General features: G+C 57.9%; 1 protein-coding gene across 6 annotated transcripts in view; it reads right to left on the bottom strand.

Moving 5' to 3' along the window:
* Positions 1-23,544, bottom strand: part of LOC105707554 (mitotic spindle assembly checkpoint protein MAD1-like) — an 87,514-nt gene extending 63,970 nt beyond the window's left edge. For all 6 annotated transcript variants that reach the window (XR_010338801.1, XM_064366605.1, XM_012438560.3 and 3 more), the window contains exons 1-4: positions 23,358-23,544; positions 18,106-18,174; positions 15,811-15,951; positions 1,723-1,779 (exon numbers count right to left, since the gene is read on the bottom strand). Coding sequence is in view for 5 of the 6 variants with exons in the window: in XM_064366605.1 (XP_064222675.1) it covers positions 1,723-1,779; positions 15,811-15,951; positions 18,106-18,174; positions 23,358-23,402 (312 nt within the window). In the remaining variant the exon portion in view is untranslated. The remainder of the gene's footprint in view (positions 1-1,722; positions 1,780-15,810; positions 15,952-18,105; positions 18,175-23,357) is intronic.
* Between the last annotated feature and the right edge of the window lie 205 nt (positions 23,545-23,749).

Genomic DNA, 23,749 nt, shown 5'->3' with positions numbered 1-23,749 from the left:
CCTCTGCCTCATGCCCACTTTGGGAAGAGACAGGAAGCTCTGGCCACCTGCTGGCCCCGGCCCCTTTTGATCCCCTCAACTGCCCCAGCCCTACGTCCTGCCCTGCCCGTCCCTACAGGAAGGCTCTCATCAGCATAAACTGCTCTCCACTCCCCATTGGGTAAAATGAGTCTCCCTCCCAGCTCCAGGCCAGGCCCCTGAGCAGGCCCTTCTGTGCCAGCCGCCAAGCCCAGGGCAATCCTGCGCTCCCCTTCTGGGTCCTCTCTGTGGTCTGACTGTCCCCTGAAAACATTTCCTTCTCCAGGGTTCTGTGAATGGACCTGCCCTCCACGGAGTCCCCAGCTCATGGCTGCTCCCCAAGACTAGACGCCAGGATACTGGAATGCCCCAAAGAGGCTTGAGCCTCCGATTCTGACTTCTCTGCTACCTACTCACTCCCGACAACAGAAATACCATGCAGAGTGGATGGGCACCTCTGTCCCCAGAGCACTGACTCAAGGCCTCCAGGCCTGTGCATCCAACATGTGGCAGGCGTGAGACTCCCACGCTTCACCCACGGTCTCCCACCCATACCATGAGCCCACCCAAGGTGGAATGCCGAAGCTGTCCTCGGTTCCCGGCCTCACACTCTCTACCTCACCTGAGGTCTACCTTCATTGCAGCCGGCTCGGACCACGCCTCCCCACACCACTGCGGGCCTAAGCCCAGAGCCCCTGCGCCTCCCACCCCAGCCAGCTCCAGACCTGCCAGTTTCCATCCACTGTGGCCCTGCACAGAGCAGCCAGGTGGCCTTTACAAATGCACACCAAGCTGTGTCACCACCTCCTCCACCCATGAAACCACAACCCTGCTGTGATCACAAAGGGCCCACAGGTCGGATTACCAAGCACCGCAGGCCCCGCTTCTGTCACCCCTAACCTCGCTGTTGGGTCCCAGGACCTGGGATCTGCCGAGCTGCCTGCCCCACCATTTCCACCAATAACAGTAGGGTCCCCTGGGCTCGGCTCAGGACACTCTGCAGAGCGGCCCCGGGTGACTGTGGCTTCTGCACTGGCCACCACCTAAAGTTCTGTCCTTCGCTCTCCTGTGGGTCACTAGCTACCCCACTGGATAACAGTGTGCCTCCAGGGAGGCGGATGCCTATGTCACTGGCTGCGGCATCCCCAGCACCAAGAGGAACGTCCTTAAGCGGCTGCTGAGTGAACAGCGACTGTTCTGGAACCTCAGAACAACTGTCGCCAGCCCACCGGGCCTTGGTCCTGCGGACGCTGGCTCTGCCCAGACCCACACGGTGCCCTGCTGCTGCCTCTCTGCACCGCTGGGCAACTTCTTCCAGGGTCTCAGCAGACAATTCTCACCATCTCCAGCCTAGGCCCTGGTGCCTGCACCTCCCAAGAGGGTGATTTCCAACTCTATCCAACCTTGTCCCATGGGAAGAGCCTGCAACCATGGCCACAGCCACGGCCACCACAGGCTGTGCAGCTGGCACATGAGTATGTCAAGCCGGAGGGGCTGTGTTCTTCCCAGGCACGTGCCACCTGTCACTGCTAGAGATGGGACTCAGGCTCTTCACATGCCCTTCCATGCTCAACATGGCTTCAACAACAGAGGAGGCAGCCATGCGCTGGCGCCTGCAGCTGAGGGCTCACAGGGACATAAGTCCCTGCCGAGACCCAGGGTCCAGGTGCCCTGAATCCCAAGCCACTCCCACAACAGACTCACCATGTCTGCTCTTTGTTTCTGGCCTCCCAGCTCCTCCAGGGCCTGCGACAGCTGAGCCTGCAAGACAAGAGAGGATTTGGCCTCAGGCTGGGGTGGACCAAGCCCCATTTCTAGGACTGTGGAGAACATAACCCCCACCACCCTGCAGCCTCCACTCCCTGTGGAGCAACAGGGCCCAGGAGCTGGGCAGTGGGCAGCCGGAAGGTTGGCAGGGGCCAGTGTGGCCACCCCGTGAGGCCCAGAGCCCAGTGATAGAGGCAGAGACCAAGTAGGCAGCAGGTGGCTAGAGAGTTGGCAGGGGCCAGCGTGGCTGCCCCGTGGGGCTCAGAGCCCAATGATGGAGACGAAGACTGAGTGGGCAGCAGGTGGCTTGACAGAACCAAGGTCCATCCCAAAAATCTGCCTCAGGAAACTGACTGTGAATGGAGTGGACAAAGGGGCGGGCCTGAGAGGGATTGTGAAATCGGGGGACAGACGAAGGGGAAAGGTTCAGGATGGGACTTTCTGTCAGAGGAAATCAATTAACCATAACCCCTACCCAGGCGGGGAAGGTCTCCTGCCCCCACACACGCCCCAAAGAGCGCTGGGCCTAACCCCACACTAAGGATAGAAAAGCCAGCAATGAGAAGCCAGCCGCCTCCTCCTAACAGGCCTCATGGAGCAGCAAGGCTGGGCCTGGCTGTGGGGCCGGGACATCAGCAGTCCAGCTACCTGCTAGGGACAGTGACCCTGCACCATGCACGGGGCTCAGGACCTCAGAGACCCCCTGCCCTGGGCCTCTGCCCCTGCGGGTCCTGCCTTCCCCCACATCCCCTGTCCCTGCCCTGCCCCTTCCTGACTCCATCCCACGACCCTGCTTCGCTCCCCACTGCCCCCACCACCTAAACACACCGCATCTGTGACCTGGAACCAGGGAGGAAGGGTCAGGCACTGGGGGCCTTGTGAGACCTCCCCGCTCCGGGGCACAGCACAGAGGAAAGGCCGGGAAGGAGACTGAGGGGCCAGCCCAGGAGTAAGGCAGGTGACTGTGGTGAGGGTGTGCAATCTGTGGGGTAGAGGTCCAGCATGCCTGGGGTTGAAGGAGGAATTGAGAGGCCTGGCCCAGCAACAACTGGAAATCACCGGGCAAGTCACCAGGAGAGACGGGAGAGAGAAACGTGAGGGAGGGAGGCATGTATATGTGCATGCACACGAGTGTGGGTATGGGAACACTGGTGTGTGGCGTGTGCACATGTGGCGGGGATGGGGAAGTATATTTGGAGACACAGAGAACAAGGTACTACAGCCCCTGGGGACACAGCCTGGGGAAAGTGGCCCAGGTAGCAGCCCACAGTCCTCAGGCACTCTGCTCTGCAGATCACGGGCCCTCAAGCTCCCCTACAGGCCCAGCACAGCCAGGCTCTGGACTTCCTATGGGCCATGCTGGGTGCCTGCTGGTTCTGGATGCCACAGCAGAGTCAGACCCAGCCACCAGGTGTCCCTGGGGAGGCTGCAGGTGTGAGCACCTGAGCCCCCCGAGCCTCTGCTGTGGGGCATCACTCAGTGAGAGAATCTGAGTGACCCCCATTGCCCAATGCCCTGTGCAACACCTGTGGGTGCAGGGCAGGCCTTGAGCTCTGCCCACTACCAGCCCCACCTCGTGCCCTCTCACTTCCCCAAGGGAGGTCCTGAAGTCTGCCCAGCCACTGTCATCAGGAGGCAGGTGGCCATGGCCACTCTGGGCTGTGTGGACTGCTCCATGGAAAGCTTGGTGACTCAGGGTCAGGGAGCAGCACATCACCCTCTACAGAGCCAGCTGAACCCTGGATAATCTGCCCACTGCTGGGGTCACAAGGACCTGGGAACTGCAGATGGAGAGGGACATCCCCCAATCTTGGCCTAGACGCAACGCGCTTCACTGAGCTACACCCCTGCACATGGCACCCCTGGGCACTCCCGGGAGCACAGAGAGCCAGGTTGGGGCATCCCAGACACCCCATGAGTTTAGGCAGAGCCTCAGCACTCGGGAAGCAGCTGCAGTCCACACTCATGCTCGCCCCACGCAGCCCTGCAGCCAACACCCTGCCCAGATCTACCCGCACCCATAGGCCGCCAGGCCACACAGACCACCCCAAACATGGGGGAAGACAACAAGGCACTGAGCTGGCATGAGCGGCGAGAGGTGGCCATTAGAGCTGCCCATACCCCCTGTAGCCTGGGCATGTCCACCACGCTTGGCACCCGCCCTGGGCACACAGGCAGCTGGCACGTGGTCACAGCTGCAGATGAGGCACATAGTCATCCCCATTTACATCAGTTCACGTAGCAACCTCACAAGGTCAAAGGCACTTTACGACACAGTTTTGAAGAGGCTGGGGCCATTCATAAGCAGCAGGGCAGGGAGCTGTGTGCAAGGCCCAGGCCAACCCACTCTCCTGTGCCTCCCAATACAATCACTGCAGGGTGGAGCCGTGACCACGGCGGCCAGCCGAGGGTCCTGCTGAGGCCAGGCAAGCCACGGCAACCTCAGCCATCACAGCCTCCTGTACCACGCGGGTAGGCCGCAGGAGTTTTCAGAACGTTTCATGAGGTTTCTGTGAGGACAGCACTGAGCAATGTGCACCTGTAGACCAGTGCATTTACAATCGGCTCATCAGCCTGAGGCCAAGGTGTCCGCCTCCGCGCCAGCCCCATTCAGCCTCGTACTTCTGTCAACAGCTGGAAAAAACAGAATGCGTGTTTCCTCAAATCCTCTGTGTCCTGAAAACACAGAGACAAGTGACATTTTTGAGACATCCCCAAAGCCAGAGTTGCTGGCAGAAAGGTGACTGAGCCCTGGAGCCCTGCACTGGGACTCGCGCCCTGGTCTGCGGTACCTGGACAGAGTGCCTCAGAGCAGCTCCCATGAGAGCACAACCCCGGGATGGGGGCAGGAAGCCAAATGCACGTCAGCAGGAGCGGCTGTGACTGGGCTCGCACACCCGCCTTGCGCTGAACAGGGCCCTCGGTTCAGGAAGACATCTGTGCACCTTGGTGTATTATGTTACATTTCCATTAAAACACATACTCTAGCACCATGGGGTACAAACTACAGAGGAAGAGAGGGACGGCTCTGTTACCATAAAGATAAATTGTTTCAGCCAAGCACAGTTCTCATCAGGGAGGCCAAGGCACAAGAACTGTTTGAGCTCAGGAGTTCGAGACCAGCCTGGACAACATACAGAGGTCCTGTCTCTACAAAAAATTTAAAAATCAGCTGGGCGTGGGGGCACACAACTGTGGTCCCAGCTACTCAGGGAGCTGAGGCAGGAGATCTCTTGAGACAGACAGGTTGAGGCTGCAGTGAGCCATGACTGTGCCACTACACAATCATGAGCAACAGAGTGAGACCCTGTGCCAAAAACACAAAAACAAAGATGTGAAACACACAAAAAAGGGTTGTTTGTAACCAGCCACATCTTCCCAACAAGGACGGCCAAATGGGACATCACACAACCCTGAGTAAGAGGTGACTCCAGATGGGGCCTTCTCAGCAAAGCAGCCACCAGACAGAAGCTCAGCAGGCGGAGGGGCCAGGAATCTGAGAGTGTGACACGGGGCGCATGTTCCACACACACAGAGATGGGGATGCAGCAGGGAGGCAGGAGGGAGCTCAGGTCTGGTTTACAGACATCCCACAGCACAAGGTTTGTGGGTGCAGGACACCTCAGTCACCTCTCACTCATAAACTGAAAAGACATGTGGCGCTCCTAAGAACGAGGGTAACATGGAGAGGACACAGGCAGAGAAAGCCCTGTTGGCATGCAAGGAAATGCACTGCTGTCTGTGGCTCAAAGAGGTTATGTGGTCAGACATGAGGTTTCCAAGTACCCAAAAAAAAAATGTTTTACATTAGAGCGGGTGCCGACAGGTTAGGAGCTAGCGGGCAGAACAGCAGTGGCTGCAGTTTGGGGTGTCAGCCACAACGCATGCCTGGCCTGGGACTCCCTGATGTGATAGGTTCTGCAGAGGGAGACTGTGAGACGTTCACAGCAGAGCCCCAGCACCGAGGAGCATTTGATAAACGTCCACTCCTCCCTCACTTTATCATTCAAAGAAAACAACTGGAGAAAGAAAAACAAAGAAAACACTGAAATCCGCAAAATCCACTACAGGAGAGACAGGACTTCACTAAACCCACACAGCCCATTACAGTAGAGACAGGACATCATGAAACCCGCACAGACCATTACAGCAGACACAGGACATCATGAAACCCACACAGCCCACTACAGGAGAGACACGACATCACTAAACACACACAGCCCACTACAGGAGGGACAGGACATCATGAAATCCGCACAGCCCACTACAGGAGAGACAGGGCATCACTAAACCCACACAGCACACTACAGGAGGGACAGGACATCATGAAACCCGCACAGCCCACTATAGGAGAGACAGGACATCACTAAAAACACACAGCCCACTACAGGAGAGACAGGACATCACTAAACCCGCACAGCCCACTACAGGAGGGACAGGACATCACTAAACCCGCACAGCCCACTACAGGAGAGACAAGGCATCACTAAACCCGCACAGCCCACTACAGGAGAGACAGGGCGTCACTAAACCCACACAGCCCACTACAGGAGAGACAGGGCGTCACTAAACCCGCACAGCCCACTACAGGGGAGACAGGACATCACTAAATCCACACAGCTCACTACAGGAGCGACAGGGCATCATTAAACCCACACAGCCCACTACAGGAGAGACAGGACATCACTAAACCCGCACAGCTCACTACAGGAGAGACAGGGCGTCACTAAACCTGCACAGCCCACTACAGAAGAGACAGGACGTCACTAAACCCGCACAGCCCACTACAGGAGAGACAGGGCGTCACTAAACCTGCACAGCCCACTACAGGAGAGACAGGGCGTCACTAAACCCGCACAGCGCACTACAGGAGAGACAGGGCATCATTAAACCCGCACAGCCCACTACAGGAGAGACAGGACGTCACTAAACCCGCACAGCCCACTACAGGAGAGACAGGGCGTCACTAAACCCGCACAACCCACTACAGGAGAGACAGGGCGTCACTAAACCCGCACAGCCCACTACAGGAGAGACAGGGCATCACTAAACCCGCACAGCCCACTACAGGAGACACAGGGCGTCACTAAACTCGCACAGCCCACTACAGGAGAGACAGGGCGTCACTAAACCCGCACAGCCCACTACAGGAGAGACAGGGCGTCACTAAACTCGCACAGCCCACTACAGGAGAGACAGGGCGTCACTAAACACACAGAGCCCACTACAGGAGAGACAGGGCATCACTAAACCCGCACAGCCCGCTACAGGAGAGACAGGGCATCACTACACACACACAGCCCACTACAGGAGAGACAGGACATCACTAAACCCACACAGCCCACTACAGGAGGGACAGGGCATCACTAAACACGCACAGCCCACTACAGGAGAGACAGGGCATCACTAAACACACAGAGCCCACTACAGGAGAGACAGGACATCATGAAATCCGCACTGCCCACTACAGGAGAGGCAGGACATTAGGCTCCTGAGAGACTCAAAACAACGTTCTCTGTGTGCATGATGGAGGCTTTCAAATGGGGCACCAGGAAGCTTCAAGGGGACAGGTTCTCTTGGGCCCCAAAATGCCCTACAACTTCTCCTTCTAGACAAGCAGGAGGAACCAGCACAGATGCACCCTCCCACCTCAGTCACCAAAAAGCAGACTCCACATCAGGAACCGTGGGATTCCGGTGAGGGAGGGCAGGCAGCTCAGCGCTCAGAGCCACGGGAAGGGACAGGGTAAAGTCCACGGGACTCAGGCTGGGGCAGTGCTACAGAGCCCAGCAGGCCTGCTGAGCACGGAGACAGGAACGGGAGCTCCAAGAGGCATGGATGGGCCGCTGGGCCTGGCAGGCCAGCACCAGACAGAGGGAAGGGACATGAACAGAGGCCACCAGAGAAAAGGCACCGATAGAGAAGCTCAGGAAACACTGGGCACGTCAGTCACTGGAGACACACAGATTTAAGCCTCGGTGAAATGGGCTATTGCCCCGCCAGATTGTTACCAAACCTGACAACGCCACAAGGGAACGTTCTCCTAGCTGTGGTACCATCAGCCTGGGGCTGGCGAGAATGCTCCACTGGACACCCGCGTGTTGCCATGGTAGGGCCACTTGGGAAAAGGGTTTGGCAATGTCTTATAAAGTTAGGGCTCATGCCTGGAATTCCAGCACTTTGGAAGGCCAAGGTGGGTAGATCACCTGTGGTCAGGAGTTCAACCACAGCCTGGCCAACATGGTGAAACACTGTCTCTACTAAAAATACAAAAAATTACCCGAGTGTGGTGGTGCACACCCGTAGTCCAGGCTACTCAGGAGACTGAGGCAGGAGAATTGCTTGAATCCAGGAGGCAGAGGCTGCAGTGAGCCGAGATCGCCCCACTGTACTCCAGCCTGGGCAACCAGAGCAAGACTCTGTGTCCCTCCCGCCTGCCCTGGCAAAAAAAAAAAAAAAAAAAAAAAAAAAATCAAACCCCACAATCCTACTCCTATATGTAGAGCCCAAAGAAATGAAAACCTACATCCACACAAAGTCTGGTACACAGATACTCACAGGAGCTCTGTCCCAACTGGCAAGAACTGACACCACCCTGACATCGGTCAGAGGTGAACACGTAAGACTATTTTGGGAGAGTCTCACGATAGAGAACATTTCGTGATAAAAGTAAATGAACTGCTGATACAACAAGGTTGATGGGTCTCAAAAGCACTGTGCTCAGTCAGAGATGACAGACGCAGCAACTGGAAGACTCCATTTACATGAAGTTCCAAGAAAGCCCAGAACAACAGTAACAGGCCCCAGACCGGTGGGCTCCAGGAGCTGGGGGTGCAAAGACACTGACTGTCTATATTCATCAAACCATACAGATAAAGCTGGGGGATTTTCCTGAGTATAAATTTCAGTAAAGCTGCCTTTAAACATGGAATCCCCAGAGCTCAGGGAGAACCATCTCACAAGGGTGGGGGGCTGGTGCAGCCCAGATACACGTTGGAGAGGAGCTCCCACAGGGCCTCAGGCAGGACAACTTCAGGCTGCTCTCGGGAGGGTTCCTCCAGGAAGCCGCGTCTGTGAGGAGGCCGTAGGTGGGTGGCAGAGCATCCGCTGTGGAAACACCCCGGGCCATGCGCTTTGGCCCTGACTGTGTGGCTGTCCGGCCACCTTTGGGGGACACAGATGCCTCTCACTCCCTGGGTGACTGGGTGGAGCCCCTGGTCCTGGCCACAGTGTCCTCACCTCTGAGACAAGAGCTCCCCAAGCCCAGGCTGGCTCTGCAGGGCAGTGGGGGGTTGCAGTCTGAGCTGATGGGGAGATGGTGGGATGGAGAGACGGCTTCCCGAGGCCGAGGGCGGGAGCTGGGCTGATGGCCAGGAAGACCAGATGCCAAAGGCTGCTTGTGGGCAGGCCAGGTGCTTCCCTAGCCTCAGCTCCTCCCCAACAGCCCACCCCAGCCTGGGTGCACGTCTGACTGCAAGCATGCAGACATGCGGGAAGCTCAGGTGGGAAGGAAAATGGCTCAATCCCAAATTGCCTGAGACGTGGGGCTCGGGTTCCCCAGGAGAGGCCATGCCCACTCAGAGCCAGGCTGCAGGGCCCACGCCAGGGAGCACTGAGTGGTATGGCAGCTGTGGGGAGAAGGTCTCATTACATGTCCTGGAAAACCCAGCACAAGGAGGCCCTCCATGCAGCCACGCCCTGACCCCACACCTCTGGTACCCAGTGACCACAGAGCCGCCTCCATTCAAGAAACAGCTCTTCCTGGGTGAGGCCACATGTCCCAGGTGGCTACATGTGCTCAGACATGAGCCCCAGGCCCCGATGCCCTTGGCACCACCGAGGTGCTACACAAAGCCTTCGGCTGGGCTATTTTTATCCTGAGGTGAGAAGTTGCTGTCTGTGATCCAGCACTCCTGCTGGCCAGCATACAGTAGAAAATGGCTGGGACAGGCGGCCACAAACCCCAGCGGCCACAGGATAGCTGGGCCGGAGAGGACCCGAGGGCACCAGGCACAGATCCTGAACACGGTGAGGAGGCTGGAGCTGGGGGAAGGCAGCCCACCTGTGGTCACAGGCACATGGAAGAGAATGGGATGGAAGCTCAGGCCTCCACCTTTCCGGCCAGCTCTCCTGGTGGCTTGTGACGTAATGTGAAGAAGTAGGGGGCAGCACACCACAGGGTCCCCACAGGGCTCCCCAGGCCACAGCCCTGCCCCTGGGAAAGGCAGCACACCACAGGGTCCCCACAGGGCTCCCCAGGCCACTGCCTTGCCCCTGGGAAAGGCAGCATACCACAGGGTCCCCACAGGGCTCCCCAGGCCATAGCCCTGCCCCTGGGAAAGGCAGCACACCAGAGTCCCCACAGGGTTCCCCAGGCCACTGCCCCAGTACCTGCCCACAGGTGAGGCTGTACACAGACGCTCTCTCTGTGCGTGGAGGCCTGAGGATGACTAAGCCCAGCCCTGGCCACACAGCATACAGCAGGTGGCAGCGCAGGGAGGACAGAAAGAAAGGAAGTGAAAAGGAGACGGGAAACAACAGGAACAAAACACCAAGTGGAGGCAGCAGGGAGAGTGGGAGGCGGGGGGCTGGGGCCACCATCCTCCCAGCTGGGAGGGCTCCTGACCCCTCACAGTCCTGGTGCTCCTTCCATCCACGTTCCCAACCCTGCCTCCTGGATGGAGGCGCAGGAAGCCTGTACCTCGACCACCCACATCTCCCTAACACAACTCAACACCAGGACCAACCCAAATCGCCAGTGCCTGCAGCCCCACACAGAGCTTGCATCTCAGCCTCTTGTGCGGGAGGGCTAAGTAACTTATTATTAATAATAATAATAATGTCAGGTAACTTATTATTGTATACATATGTTTTTTGAGACGGAGTTTCACTCTGTCGCCAGGCTGGAGTGCAGTGGCACAATCTCGGCTCTCTGCTGCATTCACATGGAAGAGTCACGTCCCCTCCACTACGAGAGGACCTGCCACCACCCTCAGAGTGTCCCCCAGGGCCTGGGCATCCGCGTCACTGCTTGTCCGCCCTATACTGCATTCATTCCCAGGGTTCAAGTAATTCTGCCTCAGCCTCCCAAGTAGCTGGGACTACAGGCACCATGCCAAGCTAATTTTTTTGTTTTTAGTAGAGACGGGGTTTCACTGTGTTGGCCAGGACGGTGTCAATCTCTTGACCTCATGATCCACCCGCCGTGGCCTCCCAAAGTGTTGGGATTACAGGCATGAGCCACCACACCCGGCCGATAACTTCTTATTTTGTGTCAATAGACGACGCTCAGCTAGTGCACACCTGACAGGCAGCATGAGCAGCTTCCAGAGGTCTCTGCCCCCAGGCGGGGGCAGTTAGCGGAGGCTCGCCTAGGGAAATCGGGAAAGCATTACTGTTGAATAACTTGAAGCAGAGAGGCCCATCACACCCAAGCCTCCAGGGCATCCCCAGTGCTGCCCGCTGAGTCCAGCACTTGAAGGGTTTCATCAAAGCTGGGCACGTCCCAAGTGGGGGGCCTGCAGGGGGCGGGAGGCTGGAGGGCAGGGCCCACAGCTGCTGGTACAGGGTCCCGCCACTACTCAGTGGGTACAGAGACCCCACTTGGCCTTCCCGCCACTCAGGGTCCTGCTGGGAGCAGAAGCAGGGCCCAGCCTGGTGAGGGATATGGAGACCTCAGGCACTGAGCAGGGAGGGTGGGTGCTGTTTCTGGAACCAGCCCCATAGCTGAGGCTGGCACCTCACCCTGGGAGGCAAGGAGGGGAGAAGGCAGCCGGGACAGGGCTGGGCTGCAGCGGGTCCCAGCGATCTGCTAGTGGCTCCCCCAGCCTATGCCTGTACCTCAGCTTCCTCATCTGGAAGATAGAGAGGAACTCCTACCCTGAAGCCTCAGGCAGGCAGTTTAACAAGAGTGCAGGGTGCACTACAGCGCCTGGGGCCACAGCCTTGGAATGACAGGTGTTTATACCTCGGCTAACAGGAGCAGTGTGATGTCTAGCTCCAGGGACCAGGGGTTGTAAGAGGTTCAAAGACCCGCAGCCCAGGGACTGAGCTGCCTCACAAGAGGCACTCTTGACTTAAAGCCAGAAACAGGTTGGAGAGGGGAGGAGGACTGGGCTGTGGACCTCTGGGCTGGGATGGGCGTTGGTCCCACAGACAGGGTCGTGGACCGAAATCTTCTACACCCATGTGAGCCTCTCCTGCCCGGCCCAGGGTCCCACTCTCCACCCAGGCATGAGTGACAGAGAGGCCCAGGGGCTCCCCATGGTCACGCAGGAGCTGAAAGCAGTGACCTATCAACCCCAAGGCCAGGGCTCTGCAAGGAAGCGGTGGTTTCAGCCCCGCAGCCCCACCTGGGAGCAGGAGCACAGGGCACTGTTCCCGCATGGCAGCCCCGCCCCATACAGGAAAGTCGACAGCCAGATTCCCATCTATCCCGGGCCCAGCCAACAGCACAGCCTAAGCAGAGCTCCAATATGCCCCGGGTACTCACGATGGCCACAGGGAGGCTCACAGTTTACACTTAGATCCACAGCAGCCTCACCGGGCACTCCCAGGATGACCACCGACCATGGGGAAAAGAGGAGACGGGCCCTCTCAGAAAGCAACAGCCAGACACAAGGCACATGCAGGGTCTCCGGAGCAGCCCCCCAGCCTCTACGGGGGCGTCCCTGGCTCGGGGTGGCGTCCCTGCCCCAGGGGCTCCCTGTGCACAGAGGGCACAGCCACCCTTGCTGCGCTTCATGTGCAGCTGTGCCCCAACCATCCCTGAAACACAGCGCTCCTGCTGGGCCCCTGCCTTCACCTTTGCAAACGTGCTTGGTTACCAGAGTTAGGACAGTGTTCTCTTGAACATGAGCCACATATGTGGAGAGGGCCAAGAGCTGGGGAGCTCCCAGCAGATACTCCCCCAAGGCGGGCACCCAGCCCAGGAGCCCCCTGCACCCCCAGCCCCCCGCCTGAATGCTGCTTAGGGGAAAGGCAGGAGCAGAGGCTCCCCCGAGGCGGACACCAAGCCCAGAAGCCCCCTGCACCCCCAGCCTCCCACCCAACTGTCGCTTCAGGGAAAGGCAGGGCAGAGGCTCTACAGGTGACCTGGTCCTGCTTATGCAGAAGGGCAAGGACTCCTCTCTCAGGCTCCTGGGAGGAGAGGACTGACACGGAGGTACCCTCTCTGATGAAGTGAGGCGTGGGGTCATGCTGTCATGCAGGGTGTGGTGGTGGCTGCCCCACAGACCTCAGAGGGCGGTGGCACCTGCACAGGATAAGGGAGCAGCCTAGAAGACCTCGCTGGGATCTGCACCAGCAGTGGAGACCATGGCTGTCTCCATCAACACAGACACGGGCTAGTGAGAAGGGGTCCTGGGAGGAGCCTGTGGGTGCTGGCCTGCTTCCAGAGGGCACCCAGGGGGATTGGCAGAGGTGGCTGTAAGGACTCAGGGGAGGACCAGCCATGTGAACTCCCACGGTGAGGATGGCAACAGCCTTGGAGCAAGGACTGGTCAGTGCTGGTGGCATCCGACCCTGCTCCAGCCCCGATGGACCCAACTCTCCATGTGCCCGATTTCCTGAAACTCTAGGAGACGGACAGGAAGGGGAATAACCTGCCCGCACACCCCACCATGGGAAAGGAGGGGAAGGGTCCCCAGTGTACATCCCACTAGCAGGGTGAGGGCCGAGGCTCCAAGCTGCCTGGCAAGGTGGCAAGCAAGGTGCCCAGACAGTGCCAGCATCTGGTCAATGAGTCCTGAGGTCCCTGACAGCCTTGATCGCCTCAACACACGAAACACCAGAACTCACGACACTGCATGTGCTTACGGCCAGGCCCGTGACAAGACATTCAGAGTGCAGAGGACAAACACAGGCTGGAGAAATCACTCAACGTGAAAAACACCGGGGACAGCAGAAGGGGTCAGAGAGCCTTCCTGCAAATCTTTCTTCGTTAATGCTTCACCCGGAGCCAAGGGTGTTGTAATGAGATGGCTATTAATGCACTTAGGTTTACGACAGCTCCCACGTACAGCCAGAGCTAACCTTTCCCATGAGGACTGAACGTCTAGGCCCTCAGCAGAAGGCCCTGCACACTGGACTCTACTGGACACAGAAAGGACAGACAGCAGGGGCCGGGCATCAGAAGACCACAGCAGGGGGTAGTACCAGTGTCTTGAGGGTGGCTTCACACATGGAGACTTGGGCCCAGAGGGGCTGGAGCAGGCTTGAATGCCACCAGCACTGATCAGAGTTCAGGGTTCATTCTTGTCAAGTGCGGTGGTAAGAGCTCACAGGTGAGGACACAGCATAGCCCTGGGGCCCTTTGGCGTGGCCTCCATGAGAGCAAGGGGTAGCCAGTGCATTTGGGTCCCTGGGCCTGGGGCCTCCTGTGCTGGGAACTTTCATTCTCGCCACACGCCATCCCCGGTGCCTGAGCCTCTGTGCCCGCAACCCCTCTAAACCACTGAACCATGTGCCAAGCAACTTTCTAGATGCAGTTTGGTGACCTCCTTCTCCCATCTTCCTTGAACAGCCATGGAGCACAGCTCTCTGAGACCCTCCATTACAATCCTTTCTCCATAAATTCAGCACCTCCTAACCTCCCATGTTATTTATGTTTGCTCGTTAAATGTCTCCGCTACTCAGAAGCTCAGCTCCAGGGGCCAGAGGCTCTGTCAGACATCCCCTGGCACAGGGCCTGGCCTGCTGTGTGTGCTCAGCAGCCTGGCTGGAAGGTGGCTGTCGTCATGCCTGTGAGCCTGGCTCACTACTGGCGGACCCAGGTCATCTTGCAGCTGGTCACTGGCTGAATGAGAAATGGACACAGCAGCCTAGGACAGGGCGACAGGCTACACCAAGGCCCTCATCTGCATTTCCATCTCACCGCAGTCTCTACCATCAAGGCCCAACCTGGACAGAGTGAGCCCTGAGACCAAAGAGTTCACAGAGCTCGGCTGTGGCAGCAGAAACCGCAGTCCCAGGCCCTCCAAGAGGTGGCCTGGTGGCGTCACACACCAGCTCACTGACCTGAGCATATCCCTTGACCCCCTCCTGGGCTTCAGTTTCCTTTTGAGCAAAATTCAGGTCATAATAGCACCCATACCACATAAGTCACGGTGACAGTGAGACTGAGCAATCAGATACAGGGCTGGGCAGAGCTGAACAGCAAGTCACCTTGTGGTGGCATGTGCCAACAAGGCCAGAAGACCCTGGCACATATCCCACCACATTCAGGCAGGGCTGAGCCGTGCCCATGTTCTCCATGCAAATCCCGAGAGAACACGGGCCCTTCGACCCTGGGCTGGGAACGGTGTGCTGGGAGCCCCTGGCCCAGGGAGTGTGGACATGGCCTCCATCCAGGCCCGGCAATGCCCAGCTGCTTCCTCCCCCCGCGCAGGTGAGAGCTGCTCAGGGCTAGACAAAGGCACAGAGCATCATGGTGGCCCATGGGCCAGGGAAAAGGCAGAAGCCAAGGCTGACACTGCCTCGCCTGGGAGGACCCTGGAGCCAGGAGAGGGATGCAGGCTGGAAGTTGTAAGAAGGAGGAACACCTCTTCCAGTTCTGCAGCGAGCTGGGTACCCCTGGGTCTCAGGCCCTGCCCATCAGGCCCCAACAGAGCCTTCCCAGCGGTGGGAACCAGAGCACTGGCACCAACTCTGAGTACCTGGAGACCAGGTCTTGGTACACAAACATCCTTGGCAGATGCCCCTCACAGGGGCAGGACCTTGAGTGGCCCTTTGACAGGCATCCTGAGGGGGTCCCTAACCATCAAAGGAGCACTGTCGCTCTGTCACCCGCCTGCAGGCTGGGGCCACCTGGGACGCCCTGACAGCTGAGGATGCTGCAGGTGCCACTGTGATAATTAACTCGGATCCACGTGCAGAGGAAGCAGCCCGTGGATGCCCTTCTCGATGGACGCCTGCCAGCGAGGAACTCGGGAGGCCGGGCCCAGATATCCACCCTCCAGGCTCTGCCAAGGCCCACCAGGGAGAAGGCCCCACCTGGCGACGAGCCCCACACCCGCAGCCCCTCACCTCTATCTCGGTGCTGTGGCTGTGCACCTTCTGCACCATGTCCTCGGCCTCCCGCATGCACCGGGTCAGCTGGGGCGAGTACTTGGCTGGGGTCAGCTCGCTGTCATAGGAGCCCAGGATGGCCCACATGCCATCCCACTCCTGTGGACACAGAGGGCAGCTGGTCAGAACCCGGGGCGGGGGAGGAAGTAATGCTGGAGATGGCTCAGGGAATGCCTGACGAGAGCAGGGTCATGTCAGGGGCTCCCTCATAAGGACCCAGGCCAGCACCCCTGAGAGCCCACCAAGGTGAAGAGGGCCCCAGAGCTTGGCATCCCCAGACCCAGTAAATGCCAGCAGCCCTGGCTTTGCCTCAGCGCCCACTTTGACCATGCCAGGACTTTGCTGCAGCAGGCGTGGGCTCCACCTCATACCAGCAGTGTGGCTACGGGGTGGGCTTGGAGCAGAGGCCTCTGCCTCTGTGAACACAGCACACACAGGGCGAGGCTGCACAGTAGGCAGAGCCCAGGTTCCCCACCCCAGCCTGTACCACTGGGTCTGCGTGACTCCTCTGAGTCCTAGTCACGCTGGGCCCAGGGAAACAACGGCAGGCAGGCCTGAAGCTGCGTGAGTCCCTCTTCCTGGGACTTCCATCTGGCCTCTGAGCAGACTGCTCAGGACACAGACAGGAGCCGAGGACCTGAAGAAGGAGGAGACACGGTGTGCCCCAGGAAGCTGCTGCGTCCCAATGGGACCGGGAACCCGCCGCTCTGTCCACCCGCTCAGGGCTCTTGGGAATATCGGGTCCTCGCTTTTCAGCTCTGGGCTTGGGAGCTCCTCATCTTCCCACAGAGCTCCCAGGATATCCGAGGCCACACACAGGCCTCCATGCAGCAGCCAAGCTCAGCTCCCTGGGATGACACTGACCACAGTGTCAGGGCTGATTCCTAGAGCCGAGCAGAAACTCCTGTTCACTTGCGTCCTGCCTGACACGCTGAGGAGGCTGACGGTGAGAGCCACGCAGTCAGAAGCCCTGAGAGACACGCGCTGCCTCCTGAGTTGGGGGCCCCAGGAGACGTGCGCTGTCTCTTGAGTCGGGGGCCCCAGGAGATACATACTGGCTCCTGAGTCGGGGGCCCCGAGAGACACGCGCTGCCTCCTGAGTCGGGGGCCCTGAGAGACACACACTATCTTTTGAGTCAGGGCCCCCGGGAGACGCACATTGCCTCCTGAGTTGGGGGCCCCGGAAGATGCGCACTGCCTCCTGAGTCAGGTACCCAGAGAGACGCGCACTATCTCCTGAGTCGGGGCCCCAGGAGACGCGCACTGTCTCCTAAGTCAGGGGCCCCAGTGAGGCTCGCACTGTCTCCTCAGTCGGGGCCCTGGGAGATATGCACTGCCTCCCGAGTCGGGGGCCCCGGGAGACACGCACTGCCTGCTGAGTTGGGGCCCTGGGAGATGTGCACTGTCTGCTGAGTTGGGGGCCCCGGGACACACACACTCCCTCCTGAGTTGGGGGCCCTGGGAGATGCGCACTGCCTACTGAGTTGGGGGCCCCGAGAGACACGCACTGTCTCCTGAGTCGGGGCCCCTGGAGATGCGTGCTGCTTCCAGAGCCAGGGTGGAAGTACATTCATTCCCAGGCGCTCAAGCCACTGGTAACCGTCTGCGGGTGAAAGGCCTTGGCCAAGCCAGTGGGGAAGGCCGTGGAGCCTGCAGGTGCCTGTGGGTCAGGAACTGAACTGCTCGGACAGCCCCCACAGAGAACATGCCGCTGTGAGGAAGCATGATCTTCCCTCTGGCTGCCCACTGCCTGCACTAAGTGTGGGCCTAAACCATGGCCCCCAGACCCTTCTGGCCTCAGACACTGAGTCTGGATGGAGCAGATTCCAGGAGCAGGCTGGAGACCTTCTCCTGCCCGCCCCCCACTGTGGGAGCCCACAGGGGACCACATGACGAGGAAGCCAGTCCTTCAGAAGGACTCCGGCTCGCGGTTCTGCATGGCGGCGCTCATCATCTGCCTCTTCATCAGGCTGTATTTGTGCAAGGCCCGCTGGTGCTTGTGCAGCACAACCTTCTCATGCCGCTCACACAGGTCCTGCAGCGTCAATGGAGGCATTCGGTCTTGGCCCCTGAAGCCTGCGCCAGGGCCCTGCAGAGCCAGCCGAGGACAGTACACCCAAGAGACGAAGGTCCCATCTCCCGCTGCAGCCCTGGCTTCTCAGCTCCTCCCATCCCCCAGGAGTTACACCCTTGAAAGATCCTAAGATCATTCCCGAAAGCTCTGCCCCCAACCAAGGAGCAGCCAAGACTCACCTTATACGACTGCAGCAGATTCAAGAAGAGGTTCAGCTTCTCCACCACGTCATTCTCCTCCTGCTTGCCCTAGAAGGTGAGGCGGGGAGAGGGAGCTTACCCACGAGGACACACACAGGACCGGGAACCCTGCCCGGGAACTCAGAGGAGCTCCCCAGGACCACCAGCCAGGTCTGCAGGGGGCTCCCTTCCCCACCGGCCCACCCAAGACCGGGCGGAGACACCTCTGAGCCCAGCAGTCTTGATGGGCACAAGGCCTGTGATCCAGCAGGACAGCTGCCTAGTCTCCTGCTGATCAGCCCGTCCAGCCTTCCTCTGGGCTTCAAAGAGCCGGTGTCTCTCCCAACACACATGCTGGGAGAGCCAGGCACCCCGGAACCCCCAATCCCCGGTGGTTCCATCAAGCACCGCAGAAACCCTGAGCTCCCCCATCTGACGCTGTGAGCTGTGTCGAAAATAGGCACGCCCGGGAGGGATACGGAGGAGAATGAGGGCATCATCTCCGCATCAGTAAAAGAGAGAGAAATGTAGGCCTAGGAAGGGGTGCAGGGTAGGAGGGACAGCAGCTGCAGGAAGGACGTACTGTGAAGCCACGATGGAGGGGCCAGCAGAGGCGTTTGGTGCCCGGGCTGAGGAGCCAGGAAGGGAGGCGGCCGCCTGGGGCTGCACACAGAAGCGTCACACTGGACGGCAGGGACGGCAGTGGGCGCAGGCTCCTCTCTGGCCTCACACATGGTTTTGTGCGGGCAGCACAGCCACAGACACAGCTCAACAGGGCAGTGAACACACAGCAAATGGCACGCAGCCCTGTAGTGGAACAGGGGCCCCATCATGGCAGAGGGATGACCAGCCCCTAGAGTCACACAGCACCTGGGGACACGGGGCAGCGCCCACGGGCCAAACCCCACGCAGAGACTGCCTTGGCTGCTCCGCTCACACCGGTACCAGCTCCTGGTGGGGGCACAGGCCAGGCCACGGCGCACACAGCCTGACGCCACGGTCAGAGGCACCTGCAGTATGAAGGATCAGCCCAAAAGCCCTGGGCTCTGGCTGCCACTGAGGGGAGCATCCGAGCTCTGGAGACAGAAGGGGGCTGGGGATGGCAGCGGAAGGGGCAGCTTGTCCACCCCTGACCTGCACAGCTCACCACAGAACCCGCAGCCACAATGGCAATGAAGCCAGCCCAATGGCAGGGATCCTGGGGAAACCCCTGACACTGACGCCTTCAGTCACACCGCGGCCCTGAAGGGCTCCGGCACAGCTCACTGAGCACCTCGGGGACACGAGGCTCCCTCCACAATCCCTCCGGCTCCACCCGCAGCAGGGGGTGAAAAGCTCACAACACGAAACGCACGTCAAGCTCAGCAAGAGACAGCACAGACAGAAGTGACTGGAAGGAGTTTTGTGGGACACAGCGCTGGAATGGGAGCCGGGGATGCTGCCCAGGCTCTGCTGCACCCCAGGGCACCCTAAGATGCCCTTTCCACCCTCCAGACTTCAGGCCAACTGAACAAGGAGGCTCCCCGGCCACCAAGCCCACACCCACAGCAGCTGGGATTCCAGCCAGTAAAACGTGCCAGGAGAAGAGATGTGCTAAGAATTTCTAACACTCTAGAGGGAAAATGCCAGCTGACCGCAGGTGCCCAGCTCCCACCTGACCAGGCAGGAGCTCAGGAAAATGGAGGCTTATTCCCTGACCCAGCAGAAGACGAGGAGCTCGGGGGTCCCGCTGCTCGTGTCATTTGCCACCGAGTCCCGTCTGTGGTTCAGTGCTGCACAAAACCCTAAACCAGGGGTGTCTAACGTTTTGGCTTCCCTGGGCCACGCTGGAAGAATCATCTTGGGCCACACACAAAATACACTAACATGAATGACAGCTGATGAGTTTAAAAAAAGAAGAAAGAAAGAAAAAAGGTCTGTGCATAAATCTCATAATGTTTTTAGAAAGTTTACAGGTTTTTGTTTGTTTTGAGACAGAGTCTCGCTCTGTCACCCAGGCTGGAGTGCAGTGGCACGATCTGAGTTCACTGCAACCTCCGCCTCCCTGGGTCAAGCAATTCTCCTGCCTCAGCCTCCCGAGTAGCTGGGAATACAGGCGTGTGCCACCACGCCTTGCTAATTTTTGTATTTTTGGTAGAGATGGGGTTTCACCATGTTGGTCAGGCTGGTCTTGAACTCCTGACCTCAGGTGATCCGCCCACCCTGGTCTCCCAAAGTGCTGGTTGGACAAATGTGCCCTAAGCCATCAATGCATGTGCCTTTAACCAAGGGGAAGGCCCCGTCATCATGGAAAACACAGACCAGTCTCATGTGTCTTGCTGGGATATGGCTTCCTACAGCTCCTAAGAGGTCTGGGGAGAATAAAACTAGTGTAAATACAAGCAGAATTAGGAAAAACAGTCCTCGCTCTCTCTGACTGTACAGCAAGGGTGAGATGGAACTTTTGCTGTATCAAATGAAAGGCCTTGAGGTTTGTTTCATGTAAAAACTCAATTTCACTACAACCAAGGACAGTGAGAGGTATTCAGGAAACAGCACTTCTCCAGACATCACAGTCCCAACACAGAACTCATGAAATGTCAGTCACAGAGCTGGGCAAAATCTCAGACCACAAACTCCTACCACACCAGAAGCCTGAACCTTCTCTCCCTCTTCAAGGTGGAAATGCAGCATCATCCAGGGCTAACTCAGTAAAAAGAACCCTGGGAATCACCTCATGAGTATGTCCATCCTGTGCTCTACAGAGCCCAGGGGCAATCGGGGCACCCCGCTGGCCGCCACCTGCTGCAGAGGAAGTGGGCTGTGGCAAGGGTCTGGGTCGCTGTGACAGCAACGGCCTTTACATTTTGTACACCAAGCTTGGAGGAAAGGGTCAGCAGGTTAAAGAAACAGCTCTTTGGGCCGGGCGCAGTGGCTCGTGCCTGTATGCCCAGCACTTTGGGAGGCCGAGGCAGGCAGATCACTTGAGGTCAGGAGTTCGAGACCAGCCTGGCCAACAAGGTGAAACCCCATCTCTACCAAAAATACAAAAATTAGTCAGGCGTGGCGGTGTATACCTGTAATCCCAGCTACTGGGGAGGCTGAGGCAGGAGAATAACTTGAACTCAGGTGGCAGAGGTTGCAGTGAGCCAAGATCCCACTACTGCACTCTAGCCTGGGGGACAGAATGAGATTTTGTCTCAAAAAAAAAAAAAAAAAGACATAGCTCTTTTAACAATCTAGTTCAACCCCCTTGTATTTAATTGATGGAGAAACTGAGCCCGGGAGACCAAAATTACTTGAGCACTGTCACGACACAGACACACAATGCCAGGGCAGGCCCTGAGCTCCTCTGCCTCTATCCTGACAAGCCCCTAGCCCCACGTTCTCGGTCCTCTTCACCTGGGGGGAGTGGGCACACAGACCTGGAGATGGCATGGACCCAGCCCCAATCCACAGACACCAAGAGTGCCCTCCCTCTGTTTCTAAAGGGAACACACAGGCACGGGGGTGGAAGAGGAAGAAAACCTAGGACTTTCCACACCAGCAAAGACATCAAATTTCCTCTTCAGCACGAAAAACGTCATGGGCACCTGAGTGCCTTGTTTCCAACTTGAAAAGCCCCAACTCCACAGTAGGTGGGTTCACAACTCACCAAGCCAGTCAGGAGCTCTGGGGCTCGGTGGGGGGCACAGCCCTCAAGGGCACTCTGATCACTTAACTTCAAACTAATAGGAGTAGCCTGGAGGCCACTTCCCCAAGAAACAGAAACTAGGCAGCAAGCTCTCACCTTCACACCTATGGAAGCTTTTTGTTTTTGAGACAGGGTCTCACTCTGTCGCCCAGGCTGAAGTGCAGTGGCACCGTCGAGGCGCACTGAAGCACCTGCCTTCTGGACTCAGATGATACTCCCACCTCAGCCGCTTGAGTAGCTGGGACTACAGGCATGCACCACGACCCCTGGCTTATTTATTTATTTATTTATTTATTTGAGACGAAGTCTCGCACTGTTGCCCAGGCTGCAGTGCAGTGACACGATTTCGGCTCACTGCAATCTCCATCTCCCGGGTTCAAGCAATTCTCCTGCCTCAGCCTCCCAAGTAGCTGGTGCATGCCACCACACTGGGCTGATTTTTGTATTTTTAGTAGAGACGGGGTTGGCCAGGCTGATCTCGAACTCCACACCTCAGGTGATCTACCTGCCTTGGCCTCCGAAAGTGCTGGGATTACAGGTGTAAGCCACTGTGCCCAGCCGAGATCCCATCTCTTGTTTACAAAATGTGTTATCCCTTATTGTACAGATGGAGAAACTGAGACAGAGGCATTAAGTAACCTGCCCAAAGTTACACAGCTGACAGCACGATGAGGAGGAGTCAAACCTAGTACTAGACATGGGGAGGACTCTGCTTCTTTTTTGCTCTTTTAAACACCCATTAGAACACGACGGGTATGGTGGCTCATATCTATAATCCTAGCACTTTGGAAAGCCGAGGCAGGAGGATTGCTTGAGGGAAGAGTTTGAGACCAGCCTAGGTAACTTAGTGAGATGCCATCTACAAATAAACAATAAAGAAATTAGCTGGGCGTGGTGGCACACACCTTCAGTCCCAGGTACTTGGGAATGTCACTTAATGCCACTGAACTGCATATGAACTGCATATTAAAATGGCTAGGCCCTGCGAGGTGATTCACCTTAATGCTAGCACTTAGGGAGGCCGAGGTGGGAGGATTCTCTTGAGGCTGGGAACGCAGGGCTGCAGTGGAGCTGTGATGTTGCCACTTCACCCTAGCCTCGGCAACAGAGCGAGCCCTGTCTCTGAAAACAAACAACAAACTATATGATGAAATATACATAAAATTTACCTTTTTAACATTTTTTATTTTTTCGAGACAGGGTCCCACTATGTTGCCCAGGCTGGTCTTCAACTCCTGGACTCAAGTGATCCTCCCGCCTGGGCCTCCCAAAGTATTGGAAAGACAGGCGTGAGCCACCGCGCAGGGCCTATTTATTTAAATACGCAGTTTAGTACACAGTTCAGTGGCATCAAATACATTTACCAGGTTGTGCAACCATCACCACCGTCATCTCCAAAACGTTCTTATCCTCCCAAAGTGAAGGTCTGTCCCCATTAAACACTCCCTACTCTCCTCCCCAGCTCCTGGGTACCACCTGTTTTATTTATTTAATTTTGGTAGAGACGAGGGCTGGGGGGGCGGGAGGAGGCTGCGCTGGCCAGGCTGGTCTCAAACTCCCAAGCTCGAGATCCTCTTACCTCAGCCTCCCAAAGTGCTGGGATCACAGGCGTGAGCCACCGCATTCTTTTCTACGATGATGAAGACATCCCAGAAAAAGTAGTTGTCCTCCACCCCGGCAAAAAGCAAGCTAGGAGACGGCAACACCCAATATCCGTCCCGCGAGCACCAGCCGAGACCTAATCGTTCTGGTCCTCCCTGGGTCAGCCTAGCACACTACGCGGCGAGGACCCGCCCCCGCCCCCACGTGACCCGCGCTCTCCCGCGCGGAGGGCGGTGGCCTCGGGTGGATCGAACCACTGTAAACGCCCGAATGGGGGGAAGCAGGCTGTGACGGCCGTTAGGGAAGAATTGGGGGTAAGCGATTAAAGCAACTCAGATACATTTTTATATCGCGACAGATAGTCGTCCT

Source organism: Aotus nancymaae, unplaced genomic scaffold (assembly GCF_030222135.1).
Source record: "Aotus nancymaae isolate 86718 unplaced genomic scaffold, 86718_ANA_hifiasm-v0.15.2.pri h1tg000064l_1, whole genome shotgun sequence".
Lineage (NCBI taxonomy): Eukaryota > Metazoa > Chordata > Mammalia > Primates > Aotidae > Aotus > Aotus nancymaae.
Note: the sequence above shows the minus strand (reverse complement) of the source record. Positions and strands in the feature narration are given on the sequence as shown.